This window comes from Dermacentor variabilis, chromosome 11 (genome assembly GCF_050947875.1).
Source record: "Dermacentor variabilis isolate Ectoservices chromosome 11, ASM5094787v1, whole genome shotgun sequence".
Lineage (NCBI taxonomy): Eukaryota > Metazoa > Arthropoda > Arachnida > Ixodida > Ixodidae > Dermacentor > Dermacentor variabilis.
The window spans coordinates 60,394,652-60,417,252 of NC_134578.1; the positions used below are offsets into that span (position 1 = coordinate 60,394,652).

Here is a 22,601-nt window from a genome sequence, read left to right on the forward strand (position 1 = left end):
AGACCGCGAGGTACGACGCGCCTTCACGGTAGATGGCCCAAGCTGGCGGCGTCGGGTATGGTTTCGCTGCTGAGGTGACGTAGAGATGGACGCTGGCGCGTAAACATAGAACCGCCGCGAAGCTTGCACCAGTGAAACGCCACTGCGTGCTGGTGAATTGCACGAAAAAAAAAATAACTGTGTCCGAGGGTCTGACCACTTATAACGATCTCATTAAGGCCTTTTACCTCTGCCACCGAACCTTCCCTCCACCTCATCCCAAGTTCAGCCGGGCGCAGGCTACCACCCTGCGTCTGCTACAAACAAACACGTATCCTTCACCCGCCAGCCTCAACCTGATATTTCCAGACGCCTACACTACCCCCAACTGCCGGTGCTGTGGCATTCGCCTGGCTATGGTTCCGCATATCCTGTGGGAGTGCCCAGCACAGTACACACACATTAACAACACGACCCTCTCATTGAGGTTGCATGAGGCTCTGCGGAGTTCCGCCCTCGATGACCCAACCTGGGCGACCCAGCACACCCGTGAGGCGGCGGCGACGCAAGCCCTCGACGTCCCTTCATGGGAGGCTTAGGCCCCGGCCATCATAAAGTGCTGGTTCTGCAATAAAGGTTTATTCTCCTCCCCCCAGAGTGCATGCTGAAACGTCAAGCAGCTCTTACAGTTTGCAAGCTGAAGGTACTAGCGATTTGTAGTGGGAGGCAGCATTCTCAGTGCCAGTAATGAACTCCAACTTTTACTGTACACTGGTACTGGAGGTAGCGTAACAGAACAGGCTAACACACAGTTCGGGGTCGCCCGAAGGATTGTAACAATTTATTTATCTTTTTTAAGGCTTGACGGAGAACGTTCTTAGTAACTTGAAATGTTGAAACAACCCATGTGTTTTCGTGAAGTAGCTCGCAAACTCGTGCACTCAGTGTCTTGTACTGCGCTGTGATCCAAAGTGTCTTTAGTAGACGCATCCAGAAGGATAATATTGTTGTAGAAATAACCGCTTTCGAGCAACTGCGTCAGCAAAGTTTTTTTTCTTTTACATTGTCACACAGTTCTTTTAGATCATGGCATTTCCTTCCAAGCTAGCCATCGTAAATTCAGCTGGACATTTTGTTAGGTCGCAATGATATTCAGCAAAGGCAATGAAACACGTGCACACCATGTGGGCTCAAATATCTCTTTCACATCTGTGGTGAAAAAGGCAGTTTAAAGTGCACTTTTCGGTAAAAGGCTACCGCTAAGAATATTTATTTCGAGCTACTGGTCACACTGAAATGTCGTCCTGTTCGTAACTTTCTTGACATTAAATTCAAATGACCTGCATTTATTTCATTCCTCCGAGCCCATCTCTTAGATTTCTTCTGACCACTAAAAAGAAGCTAGAAATAAAGACTGACATCACTGAACGCTAAAGCTAGAGCGCTATTTAACATGTACATTGCGTTTTAATGTACGACACGTTCACTGCCCTAGAGAGACGTTAGAGCGAGATTTCACATTAATGACTTCCGTTATAGGCACACGAGGCTGCGTCGAGGAAGCCGGGGAAAAAGTATTTTTTCTTCAGATTGCTTTTGACGTGTGCACAACAGTACTTCCGTGTAACCACTGGTGTGCCTTTTTCAACTTTACAGAAGCATGCATTGTGACAAGAGCTCCGTTACGGCTGAACAAGCGTGTTAAGAGAAAAACACTGCACAGCGGGAGAATTGCGCATAGAATCGTTCAATTAAAAAAACATAAATGCCCTGTGTTGCAAGGCAAAATTCATTACCGCGAGCGTAATAATGAAAACTGTATTGACAGTATGTACTGTAGGGCTGGCATGATAATATAATAAAACGTATATACTTGCCGCAGTAACTTACTAGATATAGCGTTTCGCTGCTGACCACTACCCCTGCCACTTTGACCACGTTGCGATGAGAGCAGAATGTGAAAATGCATGCACATGTTTCATTGCGTGCGCGATAAAGAGCCCGAGGTGGCCAGTAATTATAGGCAGCTGAACTTTACGGCGTCCTACAACCCACTGTGCAGTATCATTCTGAAACCCTCACAATTGAATTGGCATACTCATGTGGTCTTTTCAGAATGATCTGGCGGCACTTCAAAGGTCTTGCAAAAATCAAATAAACTTTACTACTATAGCGTAATGGGGATCATCTGAATAAAAGGAAGCAGGAGCATCACTTTTGTTCCTGGTTAATCTTGTAACACAGATTTTAAGCGGTAATTTTGCTACCTTCGCAGCACAGCCTTAGTAGTCTCAAACGACTACCTGAATATGCTGTAAGTTATACTTTTTTTACAATGCGCCCAGTAAGTGAATAATTAATTTGGAAGACTTCCGAAGTGCTTAGATAGCAAGCAAATTCATACTTTGGCAAGTTCACTCCTTAGTCGACTCACTCAGCCGCACTCAAACCGACGTGTGAATATGAGTTTAAATAAGCTAGACTGTGTAGAATTTTGGCGAGTGTGAGTCCGGATGAATTTCAGCTGAGCATAGTCTCGATGAATCAGACCCTGAATGAGACTGGCTGAGAGAGTTGTAGTGAATATCCCATGGCGATCAAAATTATTCCGGGGTCCCCCACTTGGGCATGCGTTGTAATCAAATCGGCACACAAGACCCCAGAATTAATAATTTTAAGTGCCTGAGTCCGAGTGAGCTTTCAGCAAGAATTTCGGTGAGTTCCGATTATTTCACCCAACAATGCGTAAACGTACTTTCGTACCAGACAATGTGACGGCCAATCACAAATAATTGAATTAGTACAATTTGAAACACTGTGAGAGGCCATATAGGGTCGTTCAACATTGTTATTTCTTTTATGCTCCCCGAATCAACTTTCAGATTTCTTACAGCTCAGAACCAGAAGCTGTGTGCTGGCGAACGCCAAAGTAACATCTGTGGTGGCTAAGGCTGCAATGATCTTCATAGCGCCAATGTCTACCCCACTGCTGGTATCGTGGATCTTGGCTAATGCAAAAGGATAAGCCTCCCACATAATAAAGCGAGCTTGGCAGCAGCCTCATAAACATGGTTTCACTGGCTGAATGAGACATTGAGACGGCAGCAAAGCTATATTTCCGAATTCAAAAATAGATGCGCACAGCAAATAACAGAGAAAGAGAATAATACAAAACAGCTTTTTTTACGACTGAAGCTTTAGAGGAAATCAAAACACGGTTTCTTGACTACGAACAACGAAAACAGCCACAACAAGGATGCATTATCACGTCACAGCGCGACAGGTAAACTCATGAATATCACTTAATTCTGAAAGTTGGGCTAGTTGGTGATTAATCATCCTATCTGTCGTCTTTTCTTGTGTGTGTTCACTGTGTCCGAGTGAGTGCGCTGCTTCACCAGCAAACTCGTGAATACAATAAACATAGGCACTATAACAAAAAAGTGTTCCATTCTGATTTTAGCCCAATTTCGTCCCACCTAATTTCCATAACCACGAACGCAAGCATCGGGCGGTGAAGGCCACTCGATAGCAGGTGGTTTACAGCAGGCGGCATTTCCTTGCTTGACTAATTTTAACGCGATAGCGTTAAGGAGCTCGTGTCGCAGAAAAGCCGGTGTCGTCGGCGTCGGCGTCGGTGTCGGCGTCGGCGTCCGCGGCGTTGGCCGTGAGCGATAAATCAAGGCAGGCACTTCATAAATAAAAAGCAACTTCCAAGATGGGCTGGGTGGGAATCGAACCAGGGTCTCCGGAGTGTGAGACGGAGACGTTACCACTGAGCCACGAGTTCGATGCTTCAAAGCGGTACAAAAGCGCCTCTAGTGAACGCGGTGTTGCCTTAGAAACGAGCTGTTTCTAAGGCTCAGGCGTGCGTCGCTTGCTCAGGCGCACATTTCGTTGTCGCGCCGAACGCTGCGTTGCTCGACGCTCACCGCGTCCGATGCGGGGCGCGTAGTCGCTGCGCCGTAGCCCATTGTCTTACACCCCTTGGCGGGTCGACGGGAACGCTGTCGCGTTCCACTCTTGAAGGCGAAGCTTAAGCGTCCTCCAATTTTTTCTTATGTAATTGCCTGTCAAGATGCCAGGAGCGCGCAGGAGCGGAGAGGGTTGCAGTGCGCCCGAGATAGCACAGTGAACGTAAGTAACCGGATGAGCACGGCGGTGCTGGCTTGTGGGATTGGTCCGCTTCCATTTGCTCAGCCTGTGGTAGCTGGTCGAAAATGGTGCTGTCGGGGAGCCGAAAGTTGAAACTACCGCTAAAACAAATGCTCAGCGCAGAAAAGCTGGCATAGTAACGTTGTTTGCGTGCCGAGAGGCAGCTACATTTAAAAAAATTATAGGGTTTTACGTACCAAAACCACTTTCTGATTATCAGGCACGCAGTAGTGGAGGACTCCGGAAAATTTTGACCACCTAGGGTTCTTTAACGTGCACCTAAATCTAAGTACACGGGTGCTTTAGCATTTTGCCTCCATCGGAATGCGGCCGCCGTAGTGGGGATTCAATCCCGCGACCTCGCGCTCAGAACCCCAACACCATAGCCACTGAGAAACCATGGTTGGTAAGGACCTGCATTTGATGCTTTCATTGAGAAATGCTTATTTTATGCAGAGAAGTCCATTTTTTCCAGCAGTTACGAGCAGCCAGTGCAAGAGCGACTGCTTGGCAGCCATCTTTTATTCCTTTCGGAATAGGGGCAATCGCCGGCCATCGGAAAAATATTTTGGCTTGGCATAGTTATGTAAGTTTAGTGCGTAGACCTCTCTTGGACGTGGTGAGTTCTCGATGTTTTGAACGTTGCGGTAACGGAATGCTGAAGTGGGTCCCCATAAATATTTTGACAACAGCGAAGGGCTTACGGCGAAAAAAAAAAGATGTAGCACCGGAAATACATCCTTCTATTTGTTTAGCCTAATCATACATAATCAGGGAGTACTAGCCATGTAAAGTGGAAAGAGTACAGAATACCATTTAGGCAGGCTTTTCAATGAAATAATTTATTGTGATATAAATGTCCTGAATAGGATGAATAGTGATCTTAAGTTTTACCTTCTAAGCAGTTTTTAGTAGCTTTGTTAGTGCGCTATCATGTACCCCTACTGAATTGTTCTGAATTTGTTAAATGTGGTATATCTTTTCTGTCTTTTTTCTTCTGCACTTCACCATATGTATGCACTGTACCTGTTCACATTTCCTGCATTTTATAAGCGATGACTTTGCATTCTCACGAGAATCTAGAATCGAGGTACAATACTTTAATATTGATAACAACCACTGTCGCGCTGTCATTGACTGTCTGTAAGGGTATAGGGATCCCATCAAACTTGTCGACTGTCAAAAAATTTTATCCATGTTCCTTGCATTTCTGATGTATGAAGTGCAAAAATGAATTGAATTGAAAAATAAAGTATTCGCGTTTTTCAGTACGTTGCGGGAGAGACAAGCGAACTGGGCGTGGCATGAAACATTTTGTCCAATCATGCGAAAGCTAAAGAAACGGAATAGAAACAGGATGTATTAGCTTCACTTTATAGCCCCGATGATAAAGTGTCAACGAATGATTGTCATAACTTCCTTTGTTAGAGGGATAGAGAGATAGCTAATACACGCGTATTTTTTTAATTACGAGTGCAGTAACTACAAAGCTATTCATAGCTCTGCATTATCGCAGTAATCGCAGAGAAAGGCCAGTACATGCAGAGAATTGCAAAAGCATTCTGCTTATTTCAGCAGAAAAGCGTAAGCGTTAGCAAACCTTCTATTGCTCTTACGAAAGAAAATATTTGAGTCCTTGACTGCTCTTAGCATGGGCTTTGTCGCTTTCTTGTATTGTTTATTTTTGGTTGTTGTTCGTAGGATATATGCATCGTATTTTTTAGTATAAAGATTCCTTCTGTTAGAAAAAGCTTGTATCGCCATTCTTTTTATCTGTTGTTCTTTCGATTGCACTGCTACTGATGCTTGAGTTCCAACTTGCTTGGTTAGCCATCCTTGTTCATCCTCGCATAATTCATACGAAAATTCAAGAAACCGCCTTTGGGAGATAGCGTAATTGTATTTCTTGAGCTCAATTACTTGATTTGGAGGACATTACTCGCATGATTAACAAAAACATACAAATTAAGCGTTCCATTGAATATTGTATGGCGCACAAGGCATCCACGAATTGTATGCCGCTAGTTTGCAAGGCATGTCCACTTAGTGGAACAGTAGTGCATTTTTACCGCGTGTATTTAGGTACACGTGCAAGCGTCACAATTCGTTTCTTAGTTGTTTTTAACAAACCACCTTTCTATGCATTTACGCACAACAGTTTTTTACAATGAGCAATAATATCCTCGTAAACATTGTGAGTTTATATTTTCGACTTCATGGCTTGGCCATCACAGATGGTAAATAGCGCTTCTATCGAATAGATTCGAGGTGCGTATTTTGCATAAAATATTAAACTTGTCACGCGCGTTCTTTTTTTTGCACTAGATGTTGTATCTGAAAAGCCATCTTTATTTCATGAGTGCACGCCTGTGTAAAACAGTCTCTACATAAACTTATGTGACCGTCATATCTCACGCTATACCAAAATATATCTGATAAAAGCAAAAAAAAATTGTTTGCAATTCATGGTCGCCAATAAGCCAAATCTCAGAGGCGTCTCAGGAGCATATCTCCAGATATTTTGTTTACTCTAAATGTTGGTTTATTCCCGAACAATTTGGCGCTTTCGTCATGGATTGCATGATAATCGGCACTACGGATTTTACTGTGCAACACATTTCTAGTATAATTATATCAAAGCGCTCATTTCGGATTGATTAGTTACGATACGATTAGATATGAACAAAAGCCCCTGCTTGCAACAAAAAGCACCTTTTAATGAAATCATTCAGTCACCATTGACCCAGCTCCAAACACGAGATCTTCATTCATATCAAACGAGCAGGCAATTAGACGGCACATGTGCTTTAGAATCCTGAGAGCAAAGCATTAGACAGATATTTTCTTTATACAAGTATTTATTTGTGCATTCATTACGATGGTTCATAGAGCACCTTTCAATGAAATGATTCGGTCACCATTGACCTAGCTCCATACCCGAGAGCTTCATTCTTGTCAAACCAGCAAGCGATTAGACTACATGTGCTTTAGAATCCTGACAGCGAAACATTAGACAGGTATTTTCTCTAATACAAGTGTTTATTTGTGCATTCATTATGATGGTCGATAGCTTGCATACCTTAGCTTTTTCTTCCTGCAGTCACCATTTATGCAAATCGTCTGAAATAAATAAAAAACAAAGGCCTGTTACATAAAGTAATTTCTAGCGACCGTCTTATAAACGTTATCATGCCATGTCCAACCCCTTCAGTGAGCTCTTGTATTTGAGTATTCTGGCTTAGAAAGTTGTTTCAATGTGCTCGACTTTAACGAACTACACGAAAACACGAATGAAAGACTGACTAGAGTCCTGCAATTGCGGGAGTGGACATTTACATTTAATTTGCGCATTTCTATCAGCTAGACGCTTCGAAAACCCCCGAAACGTCCCTGACTAGCTGATTCTGTCGATATAACTCTATTTGCGAATCGCACAATTCCTTGATATTCAGAGAGGCGGCCACCAGATTTCGAATCAATGTACTCTTTTCTTCCAGTTAAGTGGAAACACCAAAGGCAATGCCGATACTGAAGGTAAAGAGCGGTTTTCTTTGAACTGCGCATCCTACAGACTACATCTGCAAGCAGTAAAGTACACGAAAATAGTTATAAACTGTACTATCAATGTTTTATTTAGTTAGAAGAGGTGTTTAACTTTTGTTTATGACAGATAACGTTTTATTACCTTCTCAGGCACATTTGTGCAAGATTTGGACGTCACGTCCACGACAAATTGCAAGGTCCAGGTAGCAAGTTAACGAGATTCACTAAACATTTATTTGTTCGTTTCCGGCCGCACGTTCAAACGCAAAATTTGAGTCAGTCCGCATTAATGTCATGTTCGCTTAGCAAAGCAACGAAGAGAAAAACTGACTCTCGGGCTACTTCGTTCATCAAGTACGTTCACAAGAGGATTGGATTCTGATAAGAAAATAAAGAGGGAAAACACAAAGAAGGAACCGTGTCATTGTACCCCTTCTTAATAATCGAATCTAAATTTGAATTAGTTAATCTAAGCGGCATTTGTGTGTTTTCTCTCCTGCTTCGTCACATTTGGTAGAGTTGTTTTTTCCTTCGAATTATTAGTCCAGCACAACTGACGAGATATTCAGCCTGAAGATGTGATACAAATACATGGTAGTTTCAGCCAAGTTTCTCTCAAATTAAAAAATAAATTATGGGTTTTCACGTGCCAAAACCACTTTCCGAATATGAGGCACGCCGTAGTGGGGCACTCCGGAAATTCGGACCGCCTGGAGTTCTTTACGGTGCACGTAATCTAAGTACACGGGTGTTTTCGCATTTCGCACCCATCTAAATGCGGCCACCGTGGCCGGGATTCGATCCCGCGACCTCGGGCTCAGCAGCCCAACACCATAGCCACTAAGCATCCACGGCGTCTAAAAGTTTAAGAAGAGACCGTGCCTAGCAGTCCAAGATGTTGTTAAGTGCAATTTAAATGCATTTTAGCAGATTGTTATTTTTATTTATTTATTTATTTATTTTCTTGAAATATGCCTTACAGGGCCCCGACATGGGGCATTGAGTAAGGGACGCCTAGAATCAAGTAAGCACATACAATCTCATGACAATGTGAAGATAGAGAAGAAAGGAACACCAGTGAAGTGCAGAGCCTAAAGAATATAGAAAAATATTAGTTACAGAGAGCTGTGTATGAGTATTCAAACAATGAATATCTCTAAATTGCAGGTTGGTATAAGATTTTCGCTACGCATACATAAGTTTACTATTTTTCGTCTTATATTTGCATTTAAAACATTTACTTTGTAGTAAACAATGGCACGTTATCTATTGAATATATTTAATTAGCTAGCTGGGCATTGTGATTTCTCGATTGGGTAACGTCAGGCTCTTTGGGGCCTTTCAGAACAGAAGAGACTGAGCTGGGCTATCATCACGATCGGCCTATTTTTACGTCCACAGCAGAAAAAAATAATCTTCCATCCATTTCCAATTAACGCTACGCTAGCTGATTCAACTTTTGCAAGAAAATTAGATAATTTCACCGCCTCAACTAACTTCCTGCCCATTCTGTAATTTTTAATGGTCCAACCTAATCGTCTGCCCTTATTATGAACGTTAGCCATATTTAAAGCCATGAGCTTGTGCATTCCCTATTTTAAGAACACCCAGTATAGTACACGTTGAGAAAATGTCAATGTAAGGAGTATGCTCAAGTAAAACTCTTGCTTGGGCTAGTTGGTTCATGCTTGAATTATTAAAGACAAGGCGCAGAAGAACAGGACTCAAGAAGAACACACACACACACCGGTCCTGTCATGCGTGTTCTTGAGTCCGGTTCTTCTGCGCCTTGCCTTTAATATGTAAGGAGGCTTTCGGTTTTGAGATAATCTGGAACTTTAGCTGCACGAAAAAGAGAGCGCCTTTTGTGATATGCCGAATTTTCTTACACAAGGTAACGTATGCATGCACATTCACATCAAGTACGCTTAGCTACTGCTGCTGTGCTTCCTTCTTGGACATAAGAGGAACGTACGCCATTATTTCCGCTGCACGGGAAGTTGTCAGGGAAGATTGCTGTTTTGAATCCAACACGATAAAGGCGTTCTGGTATGAAGCAGCGCCCGTAGCACCGACTGTGTTCTCCACCCTGCGAAAGATGCCATATTGAGGTACGTTTATGTAATGGTTACATGAAAGCAATTTGGACATGGTTATAAAGCCACACTCAAGATGAAAAGGGAATAAATTCGAAATGTGCGGTCGACGGTGCATCGCGAAAAAGCTGCATTACGTTGACGAAAACGAAAATAAACCTAAGCATATTGATTTGGGTGCCGTGTGTTAGAATACCTACAATGTACTGCACTTCCCCACATCAAATAAACAGCAGACTTTGTCAAGTTTTAAACAAAGTATAAAGGTGCCTTTGGCCCTCTGTTTTCAAATGCGTCTCGAAAACAGGAGGTACAGTTTTCGAATGCTTCCGGAAGAATGTAGGTATCTTCTTAGTAGGCATAAATTCATGTTTGAAATCTTACGAGTGGGTGTACTTTTCAAATGCTTTTTTGTGTTGCGGAAAGAAAATCGCAGTACACGAGCCTCAATGCAATTAACACTTCAGCATTTCACACCGAAAGAAGTCAGATCTCTGCAGGCGCAGCAATGAAAAAGTTCAGAGCTATTCTACTCTGCGAAGCTGCATGACGAACGGAGCTTTCATCATCATCATCAGCATGGTTGCGCCCACTGCAGGGGAAAGGCCTCTCCCATACTTCTCCAACTACCCCGGTCTTGTACTAATTGTGGCCATGTTGTCCCTGCAAACTTCGTAATGTCATCCGCCCACCTAATTTTCTGCCTCCCCACTGCTACGCTTCCCTTCCCGTGGAATCCAGTCCGTAAACCTTAATGACCATCGGTTATCTTCCCTCCTCATTACATGTCCTGCCCATGCCCCTCCCCATTGCTTTTTCTTGATTTCAACTTGATTATCCCCTCACCCAATCTGCTCTTTTCTTATCTCTTAAGGTTACACCCATCATTCTTCTTTCCATAGATCGTTGCGTCGTCCTCAATTTAAGCAGAACACTTTTCGTTGACCTCCAGGTTTCTGCCCCATACGTGAGTACTGGTAGGACACAGCTGTTATATACTTTTCTCTTGAGGGATAGTGGCAACCTGCTGCTCGTGATTTCAGAATGCCTGCCAAACGCACCCTAGCCCATTCTTATTCATGTGATTATTTCAGTCTCATGATCCGGATCCGTGGTCACTACGTGCCCTAAGTAGATGTATTTCCTTACCACTTTCAGTGCCTCGCTACCTATCGTAAACTTCTGTTCTCTTTCGAGACTGTTAAACATTACTTTAGTTTTCCGCAGATTAATTTTTAGACGCACCCTTCTGCTTTGCTTCTCTAGGTCAGTGGGCATGCATTGCAATTTGTCCCCTGAGTTACTAAACAAGGCAATATCATCAGCGAGTCGCACGTTACTAAGGTATTCTCCATTAACGCTTATCCCCAATTCCTCCCACTGCAGGTCTCTGAATACCTCCTGTAAACACGCTGTGAATGGCATTGGAGAGATCGTACCTCCCGGCCTGACGCCTTTCTTTATTGGGATTTTGTTGCTTTCTTTATGGAGGACTATGGTGGCTGTGGAGCCGCTATAGATATCTTTCAGTATTTTTACATACGGCTCGTCTCTACACCCTGATTCCGTAATGCCTCCATGACTGCTGAGGTTTCGACAGAATCAAACGCTTTTTCGTAATCAATGAAAGCTATATATAATGGTTGGTTATATTTCGCACATTTCTCTATCACCTGATTGATAGTGTGAATATGGTCTATTGTTGAGTAGGCTTTACGGAATCCTGCCTGGTCCTTTGGTTGAGAGAAGTCTAAGGTGTTCCTGATTCTATTTGCAATTACCTTAGTGAATACTTTGTAGGCAACGGACAGTAAGCTAATCGGTCTATAATTTTTCAAGTCTTTGGCGTCCCCTTTCTTATGGATTAGGGTTATGTTAGCGTTCTTCCAAGATTCCGGTACGCTCGAGGTCATGAGGCATTGTGTATATAGGGTGGTCAGTCTTTCTAGAACAATGTGCCCATCATCCTTCAACAAATCTGCTGTTACCTGATCCTCCCCAGCTGCCTTCCCCCTTTGCATAGCTCCCCAAGGCGTTCTTTACTTCTTCCGGTGTTACTTGCGGGATTTCGAATTCCTCTAGACTATTCTCTCTCACATTATCGTCGTGGGTGCTACTGGTACTGTATAAATCTCTGTAGAACTCCTCAGCCACTTGAACTATCTCATCCATATTACATAACCATAAAGTAAATAAAATAAATCAAAACCATAGTGCAGGAGTATGCACTTTTTAATATTTATTTATATTAACAGCTATCTCGTGACAATCGCAAATATTGTGTTATAGTCACTTCAATAGAAAGCCATGTGATCTGTAACGACACTGGAAATCTTAGCAAAAGTTAGGTCTACGCACGGCCGATGGGTCGTGCGTAGACCTAACACCATCGTGACATCTTTGTTATTACAACTCATGGTCATTGAGGACGATCCGTTCCTTGTATTGGTTAAAAATATAATCAGCCTGATTTGTTTTGTATTATTTCTTTGTGAGCACTCATTGTTCAGGACAGCTGTTTTCTAGGCTTACTTAAGTGAGCTGTTTCCTTCAATTTATTTAAAGCTGCTTTGGTAAATATTTTTTATTATATGGAATGGACGCCAATAGAAGCCAACATTTTAAAATCCTCAGAATCTTCCTTCTGCATTATTATTGTGATCATGCAATTGCTTTAAGTCTGATATATTTGATGTCGCTCGAAACTATGAATAAATGTTTGCAAGGATATGGAGTAAAATATCACTCCTCTAACAAATCTACTAGCATTCCGCCTACGGCCAATATGTTCCCAGACATGCATTCAAAAACCCGTATGATCTTTGAACTTTGTTTCCTGTTTGCAATACCTTCAATAATGGTGACGTGGTTGCTGTTGGTTCCGTGCAGTTCAGTATAAGATTGCTTCATAAATCATAAATCTCCTCGTACACTGTCACGTTTACTGCAACTGTTACTGTTAACTGCATAGACACTGTTCCCCAAATACTATATTTTTCTTCCTATTGATATTAGCCTCCTTAGTTTGCAGTGTTTGCCCAATTTTCTCAATGTTATAACTTGGATAGGAACATTTTTTTCGGCTTCATCAGCTTTCAAAATTTATACAATTTTATCTGATTTAGGTGTATAGATATTTTTACGAAGTGCTGTTTCTCTTCTAAGTGCTGCGTTTCCTGGGCCTTTCAAACGGTCCTTGAAAGCATTTAAAATAGAAGCGCGTAGAATACTTCTATGACAAATACGTACATCCACTTAATCCAAAATTCAAATGTTTCCTAGTACTCCGCTGCATTTATTCGCTTTGCTTCTCGAATACCGTGGCGAGTTTCTTCACGGAATAAGTTTTCTTTTCACTGGGTTCAAAATTAAGGAAATTTTGGGCCACGCTTACTGATAATACTGCTTATGTTTAACCGTAGATTTCCACATCGATTAAAAACACTATGATTGGGAAATAGCGTCCAAACTATTATATTTCTCAATTCCCAGGTCGGCTTCTCGCAGGTCAGCTATCTCCTGTTGCGCTTCACAGTGATACTACGGGTAATTTATTATTCGTTCTCTCGAAGCTATGAAGTGCTGTATCATTTTTAAGTTTTTATTTTATTCAATTCCAACTGATGCAGTGCTCTGCGAATTTCACTTTTTATGAGGCATAGACAAAACGGAAGCTTCAGGGCCCACCATCAGCACTTGAAGACCACAGATGAAGGCGGGCCGGATCACTATACAGGCAGGTCCACTCAACGTAGCTTAAAGCAAGTACGCCATTTTATTTTTTCACGACGGGTACATCATCAGAAAATTAGAAGCAAATCAATGTATCTCTACTGGGAGAAAAATAAGGGCATTCGGCCGAACATTGTACGTCCTGGGCATGAGTGAGCGTCCCCTTTGAATCAGGGACAAGTTTTCAATGCATGAATTATTGACTCACTGATTGATTCGGCTTCACCATCCCAAATTTACTTTCTCGCTCCCACTGGCGCCGTTCAAGGTCTCGGCATACGTCAAAATTTTGTCAGCGACGATAAGAAAGTATCAGAGGGACGGCTTTTCCGTTGCGCTGAATTCGCTCTTAGTTTAAGACGTTAGCCTCTCAAACACATCACACGTGGGGCCAAGCGCCCACCATCACGAGACTTCGGCCCCATCCAACGTCAATGTTCCGTTGGATTTTTCATGGCTCGGAAAGCTGACATGTTTAGCAAGCGTTAGAATGTGAAATAATGTAGCCTGTCGCCCACTCATTTCACTTCATCGGGATGAAGACCCCATTGCTTATGTTAAGGCATAAAATGCAGCTCGAAAATTACCACAGCGCTTACCTCCATTAGGTACGTCTCCTGAACTTCAGGGAAGGCTGATTTGCAGAGACCTTTCCTGGTTAAATATTCTCCAGGTAACCCTTTTGTGAAGTTGGCCTTTTTAATTCTGCGCTTCGTGTCTTTTCTCCGCAAACAAGTACCTTGTGGTGAACTGGATACAAGAGAAAAGTTCTCATCACCTTTCTAAGTACTTCCAAGGTGCTTGGCCAAACTATTAGTATATGAAGCCACTGCTAAAAAAATGCTCCATCAGGAGTGGACAGGACATACCAAACACACACGCCAACACTGAATCGAAAGTGTGCCAAGTAATTGAAGCCGGAGATGGCACAGGAATATGACTGTGTCAATAAAAATGCAAGGCGGCAAAACATACTCGAGTGATAACAATTACCTGTGGTTATGGTTCCTAGCTATACATTTGCTATACTAATCTAGAACACTCAAGAGTTCAGGCACTGACAATGGCCGAGTTGTACGAGTCAACGAGTTTTAGTGATTGACTGTTCAAGGAATAAATAAGAACTGTTTATAAAGATGTCGGCATGGGTGCTGAAGATACGACGTTTAGAGCACGAAAACTTCTAATGAAAGATAGTTGGTGAACTTCAGGAGAATGTTATTTGAAGAGCTATTAAAATTAAGTATAATAACTTCAAGTGACTTATTTGCCCGCCATCCTGGAATTAGTTGTAGGTTAGATGCAGGAACATCCGAAGAACATTAGCAATCACCGATCGTATTGAAATAAGTGAAGCCTATAGCCTTTCTTCGTATACCCGCGACAGCGTGAGCTTTGCATTGCTTATGTGTATTAACTACGAAAAATGCCTACTCGAAAATAGGGCGGTTTAGTGATTTCTACGTTAGTCACTCGGCTTTCTTTTGGCGTGTTTTTGTTAACGTTCGGTGTAAGTAGCATATCTTTATTGCACTGAAACATGTATTCAATGTTTTTAGGTAAAGAATGTTAGAAATGAAGATCTTAACTTGTCTTGAATGGAAAGTGTTAATTACCAGGGATTCCTAATTTGCAACCCTTGTGAGCCGAACGTAACCTCAGCAGTAATCAAAACTCAAAGGGAATGGTTTTGTGAGAAAATGACAATATTAAGGTTTCTTTTCTAAGTTGATGTTCATTTCCCAAGTAATGCACCGTCTCCAACAACATGCGATGAACTGTTATGGCAATGGTGGTCATCAGGAGATATTATATAATTAAAACAAGGTGGTTAGCTTACAAATATTAGACACGAAATTACGTAGAAAATTATTATTATAAAATGAAAATACCATTGGTCTTAGCAGGGAGTCCTGTGGCACTCCTGAACTAACGTACCAATATCCGAGTAAGTTGACTTACAGTAGAACTGTCTACGTAAATAAGGAAATCTTTGTATCCATCAAACCAAAAGGGGGTTCTTTAAAAATGTAGTACGTTTATGGATTCGTTTGCGATGACGTGCACTGTCGAATGTTTTGCGAAAGGTGCTAAATATAGCGCTCATCTCGTATCCTAACTTTAATGTTACACAAATGACGTGACCGAAATTGATTCAGAGACTGTGTAGTAACCATGGCCAAAAGCCGCGTATAAAACGTATGAACGAATTGCTGTTGTCATGAAATTATTGAATATGTGACCTAGCATTTTGCATCGATGTGCAGTAAATGATAAGGGACTGTATTTAGAAATTGTTTATCGCGTTATTAGCATAATGAAATAGCTTTGGCTACCTTTCACAATAAGGGGATTTCGCCGCAGCTCAACAATGGCTAGAAAATGACCAAGAGGAACCAAGAAGTTCACGGAGACTAAGTTGTAAAGTGTAAGTGGGAAATTGCGTCGTGGCCCGTAGAGTTCTTGGTGTGAAGATTCAAGGTGAGGTTCAAAGCGCCTTCCAAAGCACTGCTAGCGTCATTACCACAACATACTGCGTCAAGACTGAAGGCTTGAATGGTTCAGTTGTTTCCAGCGAAGACAGACTGGACCAGGACAGATAGTCCTGGTCTCATAGTCGACGATAGTAGGACACATAGTCTGCATCTGCAGAAACTACATATAGCCAGTACTGTGAACATCACCTAGCGAAGATCACCACAATTCCTAAACACCGCAAACGTACCTGCGCATGGTGTGACACCTAAATATTTTCTTAGTCAAGTTGGACAAGTTTCCAGGTTGTTGCATTTCTATTTTCCAGGCCTCACTTTTACCCACGAGTTGCCTGTCGATAACGCGATACGCTTTCTCGATTTGAAGCAACACTTCAGCCAAAACCATGCATGTTGCACCTATGCGCCACGCGCGAAGCAACTCCTTCTACCGCTTTCGTCAAATCAGTGAAATCTCGTGAGAAGCGCACTCGCCAGCGGCGCCTCCCGCCATCACTGGATGGCAAGCTACGATTCTCAAGTGCAGCAACCGAAGGCGAGCTGCTATCCTGAGTCCCTGTTGTCTGCCTTCACCCTTGCTCTCTCGCGTGATGCCTCGACCTCCAAGGACCACGTTCGGCCAGTGGTCAAAAAATAAAACCCAAGGTGGTGGTAATCGCGTGTCTTCACAGCGCGCCCCATCGTGTTAAGAATGCCGCGGGACTTGCGGGGGTGCGCGTTGTGTACTCAGCTCCGGACAAACTTAGCTCCCTTTGCTAAAAATTAAACGCTAGCAACCCCGCCAACAGGTGACGTGTCATGAAGTACACCAGCGGCTATGTGCCGTGCAAAAAGCGAGGCTGTAAGAGATCCCGACCTCGTGGCAGCCCCTTATATATATAGAAAAATCGGGTCGCTGCCTTAACGACCGCTTTGGCGAGCACGATAATTGGTGAAACTGAAAAGGGGGAGTAATTTGACCATCCAATGAGCACAAAGTGTGGCTGCTGTCAGTTTTTTTTTTCAAGAAACATGTGTTCCACGCCAGTACAGAGACAAAACTGCACGCGAGATTTTTTTAAGCGTTTGCCATAATGTGTAAAGGTGTCGCATGCGTCAGCGCTCGTTCGATCTCTCTTACTGACAAAGGGTTCAGGTATCTCGACCTCTAATTTGATAGTGCATTTTACTTCCATTCTCACGAGCTAACTTTTTAATCACTCGCGGCATACGCCGCTGGAAGCGCACGATAACGTTTGCTCGCAAACCCCTATTCCAAGGTATATTTGTGTATGAGCACAAGAAACAAAGTAGTTGGCCGTCGGCGCTCGGCGAGTGTTCCTTCATTGTCTATGTTTATTTCACGCTGTTTTTCATCGATGGGTTTGAAGGTACAAAACCTGTGGTGTTTTTTTTTCTTATTTCTTTTATTTCTCAAACAGTGCATGCGCTAGAGAAAAAGAACAAAAAATATAGACAAAAGTTTATAACAACGCGTGAGGTATATTTAAGGATGTTTGTGGACCTCAAGATTAACATGCGGGGCATTCGCATTCCTCAAGGGGAAAACGTAAAGCTTACACAGGAAAGTGCCTTGCCGTGCGTTCCTGTGTTATCGCCGACCATGCCGCTTCCCGCCGTTATGAGGCGCTGACATAACGTGCGGTTAACACTCGCGAGATATAGTTAAAATTTACCTGTTTCTACAATTCATTAAAATTTCTCGTGGTTACGTAAGTTCGACAATGTACTACAACATTGTTTTCGCTGCGCCCAACCTCATTATGTCAGGCTGTTACGCAACGATTACGGCGAGCACAATAAATAAAGAAATTGGATGCAGTAGGCGCACGTTGCACGGAACCAATAACTGTTTATGAATGACAATGTAGTGAAAATCATTTACCGACCAAAATTCATATAGCATGCGTGTGACAATACGTTATCAAAAGTAGTCGCTTTTATCATGGCAATTTGACTAATTACTTTGCTAATATCGATTGCTTCTTTGATATTACCTATATTTTACGGATACCATTTCGCGATGGAAATATTATATTCCATTTTTCATTTGCTTCTATACAATCATATCTGGCGCATTCAATAGGGCAAATGTCTTTTTTTTTTTGCCTCATCCCCCTATTTTGCGAGTGCTGGCAGCAGCTGCCTCACCAATCATACAAAAAGCTGTACCACGATGTATTTGCCACAGAGTGTGTATTCCTATATTTGTATACTGGACCAGGTAGAATTTTTATTGAACGGCGGATCGTTCTTTCTGAGAAACCTGCACGGGTTTTCTTCGTAGCTTCGTTCTTCAGAAAGGTCCAAGACGATTTGCAGGTTCAGGAAACATAACAGTGGTAATGTGAACTGTTGTACCGGCCAATAAAACCACAGCTGGAAGGAACCCTGCTGGCGAAGCAAATGTGACTGGCTGTAATTACAAGGCGTAAGTAACACCTCAGCGGAAGCCATAAGCTTTCTTGCTTCCATTGTGGATTTTGGCGCACACGTACTGCGATAAGGCTAGTAGCGCCGCTCAGGACGAGCAAAAAAGGAAAGAGGTAGGGTGATCAAGGGAGCGGAAAAGTTTTCCGCTCCCTTTGATCACCCCTACCTCTTTCCTTTTTTGCTCGTCCTGAGCGGCGCTACTAGCCTTAAACAGTTATGACATACCAACTCGCCCAAACTGCCACGCTTTTGACGTACTGCGAACTAAAGTACAAATAAAGGGCAATAGTGCTAAGTTTAATATCTTTAAATACCGAATTAAATTAATTTAATATTAATAATAAAGAGGCAAGGAAAGAGGCGCAGAGGGGTTGAGTAGACTGGACCCAGTTTGCTACCTTTCACGTGCGCAGGGCAATTGTGGCAGGATCTAGACTCATATTTTCTCGTCCTCTATCTCTTTACCTGGAAGCAAGCAATATCAGCATGCCGTAATGGCAGTAATATGTCTGTTACTTTTTGTAAAAGTAATTACTGCATACAAGGGAGTTTCCAGGCACAAAATATTTAGACTAAACATATCCAAGAAACAAAGCTCGGCACTCATCAGTTTGGAATAGGCGCTGCCGTAGTAGCGAAGTGGTGACGTCCTGGGATTTGCTCGAGAGCGGAAACTGTTCACCTGTGAGCTGTAATGCTTCAAGCAAAAAGTGCAAGTCACTACAAATACAGTTCAGGAAAAAAAGTGTCCATATAGAAATGGGAAGTAGATTACCAAATAACCTCAATAACCATAAGCAGCACATGTGGCATACTGCACGCTTCTCACATGAAAATAAATATTTCCTTCCAGACAGCGCCAAATGAAACCGCAATTTGTCCTTTTTTTACATATCTCATAATACGCGTGAAGATGTGGTTGCATATATATATATATATATATATATATATATATATATATATATATATATATATATATATATATATATATATATATAAACACGAATGGGGGTTAACCAAGGGGCCCGATTTTTATTAGTAATATTATAAGAAGCCAACAAACACTGACACCCAGGACAACATAGGGGAAATTAATTGTGCTTAATAAGTGAAATGAAACGATGAATTAATGGAAATGAAAGTTGATGAAAAAACAACTTGCCGCAGGTGCGGAATGATCCCACAGCCTTAGCATGGGAAGGTTGTGGCATATATATATATATATATATATATATATATATATATATATATATATATATACACAAAAGAGACGACGAACTTTTTGGGAGACTTCTTTTACTTAACGTTTTCGGCTGGTGGACCAGCCTTCGTCAGAGTACAGTACTCTGACGAAGGCTGGTCCACCAGCCGAAAACGTTAAGTAAAAGAAGTCTCCCAAAAAGTTCGTCGTCTCTTTCCTGTGTATGTTACGTCGGGTCCTGCGTGCTGAACTTCGAAGAAAACCCCTATATATATATATATATATATATATATATATATATATATATATATATATATATATATATATATTCCTTGAAATGGAATTGGAAGCCTACTGTGCGTTTTCAAGCTATTGTACGCAATTCATGTATTCGTGTATGACATACGTGTTGCAGCATAAAATTTCCTGGAGGATATTCAGAGATTATTATGCGTGAGAAGCTGGTTGGTATTCGAGAGGAAAAAAGCCGTGCCCACCTTACATGCAGCCTGATCATGTCTTTGCAGCATCGAGAGAACTTCATGCTTCGGCTGTCCGCAACTTTGTAACTCATAATAAAGCCGTCGTGCCAGGGACAATCCGTGGATGAATACGTACCATAATGCTGGCCATCGTGTGGGCACCCCAACCTATCCGTTGTGCGAGAGCAAAAAATCCACCACATTTATTTGCAGAATTTGAGTTTAGGTGTGCATTTGCCCAAACAAAGTAATTTCGCCCAAAAAGTGGTTTGTGAATGCAAGGGAAGAATATTACTGAGGAAGCTTGTATGCCTGCTTTAAATACCACTTGGATTGCTCAGGTTGTTTCAACCGTAATCGCACCCTGAAACCTGATCGGCTGCGGTTAAAAATGGTTTTCGAGCTTTCAGGAAATAGTATCTACTGCACGTAACTGCCTGCATTTTTAGTCAGAACAGCATCATAAACCATATTTCAGTGACAACTTTGCAAAAAAAGGAGAACATTGTTCCAGTAATTTTAGCACACTTTTCTACGACAGTTAAGTGCCGCTACTTTTCTCGGACGCCTCTAGTGACAGCACTGTTTGCGGTAACAGAATGCAGTCTCTTCGGTCGTCAGAGCCATGCATGGAGTAATATTTTGCAGAAGAGTATCGTAATGACAAGAGCTGTACATTACTTTTCTGTGACTCCATGCATCGCAGGTGACTATGATTACGAAATCGTAGTTGATAAGTTTCCCTTCATAACTTTATACATTAGCAGAAAACACCCATGAGTATTCCAACCATATGGGTTGATTCTCTGTTTACTACTTTGCCCATGTTAGTAATTCGACACAAAAGCTCAACTAGATATTTTTGTTCATTGCGGAACGTTACTGAAGACCCAATCACAGACATTTATTTAAAACAGACTTTATATTCACGGTACACCTGTACTTATGAGCATTTTAGACTATTTGATTGGTTCCAAATTGCATTTTCAGTGCAAACAAAACTATCACTCATCTTACTGGCCTCAAGTTCCGATCCTCAATCTGTCTATAGGACTGGAAATTATTAGATTAGAAACGCCTTATAATAATAAAAAACGTACATATTAGTTTTTGCAGCGGAAGAGTGGTAGGAGTCGTATTGCGGCGTTCTTTTGTGTGTGTTCACAATTTATGGGCTAAAATGATTTACAGAGATTCAAAAATGTACGTTAAAATGTAAACTTTTCGATCAGCAGATCCGCCGTAACCTATCACTTCAGGTTCAAAAGCTCATATTTTCACGATGTCATATCGGCGCTTTTACGATATTGCTTGCAAAACATTACTGGTTTCCTTGCCCTGGTTGTGCAGTCAGTCATTGTGACGTTTCGGGTGAAATACATCTTTAATTGGTAAATTTTCGACACTAGAAGTCAGTCTATCGAAGACTAAGCTATACAATGATTGTTTACACAGATAAGAATTGACAGTCTGCAATTCAAGTGTTGCGCTTCCCTCTCCTAGGATAGATTGTTCAAAGACGCAGGCAAAGTAGCTGTACGTAATAAGAAGAGAGTTGCCTTACAAATGTCCCACTTCGTGGGCAAATATTCGCACTCCGAAGAACGTTCCCACTTTGTCTTCACCCATGCCGACTTTTCGATACGTGCAGGCACCTCCCACATATGCGATGCCTTAAAGAAGGAAAAATGTTAAGCATTTCTTTTTTATTTTCATTGATCATCATGAAAAAAGACATTTGCCTTTTTAACCGTTATTTATAAATGTTGCCCACAGGCTACACAACAGAATTTTTTTATTGCTGTGTGCCGGCATTGAGTGCAGAGTTTCCGGCTAAATCCCTATCAGCAAACATTATTTGTTGGCTTAGAGCAGGAACACTGGATGAGGCAGAAGAAATTTGACACGCGACCCCTTTCTTGTGAAAGCGCGGTAATGAAACAGACATTTATTGTTCCCGTATGACGAGAGAGGTCTGCACAAATTATAAACGAGGCCATAAGTGGCTTGCGTGATGTCCACTTCCAAATTTCTGCTTGAGGTTACCTCCATGGCCCTAAAAAAAGTTGCTGCCAAGAATGCACCCTTTTCGTGGATTACGCTTAATTTGTGCGTGGTTTGCCCGTTTATATTAAAATAAAACTTTGTAAATTTTCCGATGTACTGTCAATAAAGGGTTGCGGCATGCAACTTCCTAAGAGTTATTTGATCATATTTGTCAGATTACGTGAGTTACCAACACTGTTTTACTAATCAATGACGAACACTAAGCCGCGCACCGAGTTTGCTTACGAGGCACTTCCAAATAAAAAGTCCGCAAGACCACTACGTCAGTTCACGGCTACTCCTGCAAGTATGCCGCTCCTTAGGGGTGTCCAGTTTACGGAAGTAAAACAAATGATAAACACAAAGATACTAGGAATATTTTAAATATACAGTTTTCAAAGGCCGGCTACTTCACTTGTTTCCTATTCGTTAATATGTA

At 42.0% G+C, this 22,601-nt stretch overlaps 1 protein-coding gene across 2 annotated transcripts in view; it reads right to left on the reverse strand.

Moving 5' to 3' along the window:
* Nucleotides 1-7,098: 7,098 nt before the first annotated feature.
* LOC142564775 (venom metalloproteinase BumaMPs1-like) overlaps nt 7,099-22,601 on the reverse strand; it is a 33,188-nt gene continuing 17,685 nt past the window's right edge. The window contains exons 10-14 of one of the 2 annotated variants that reach the window (XM_075675928.1): nt 21,681-21,789; nt 20,132-20,284; nt 14,105-14,255; nt 9,653-9,766; nt 7,100-7,254 (exon numbers count right to left, since the gene is read on the reverse strand). In XM_075675928.1, the coding sequence (XP_075532043.1) occupies nt 7,189-7,254; nt 9,653-9,766; nt 14,105-14,255; nt 20,132-20,284; nt 21,681-21,789 (593 nt within the window). In that variant the 3' untranslated portion in view covers nt 7,100-7,188. Of the gene's footprint in view, nt 7,255-9,652; nt 9,767-14,104; nt 14,256-20,131; nt 20,285-21,680; nt 21,790-22,601 lie in introns of both variants that reach the window. The other variant, XM_075675929.1, reaches the window with a different exon arrangement.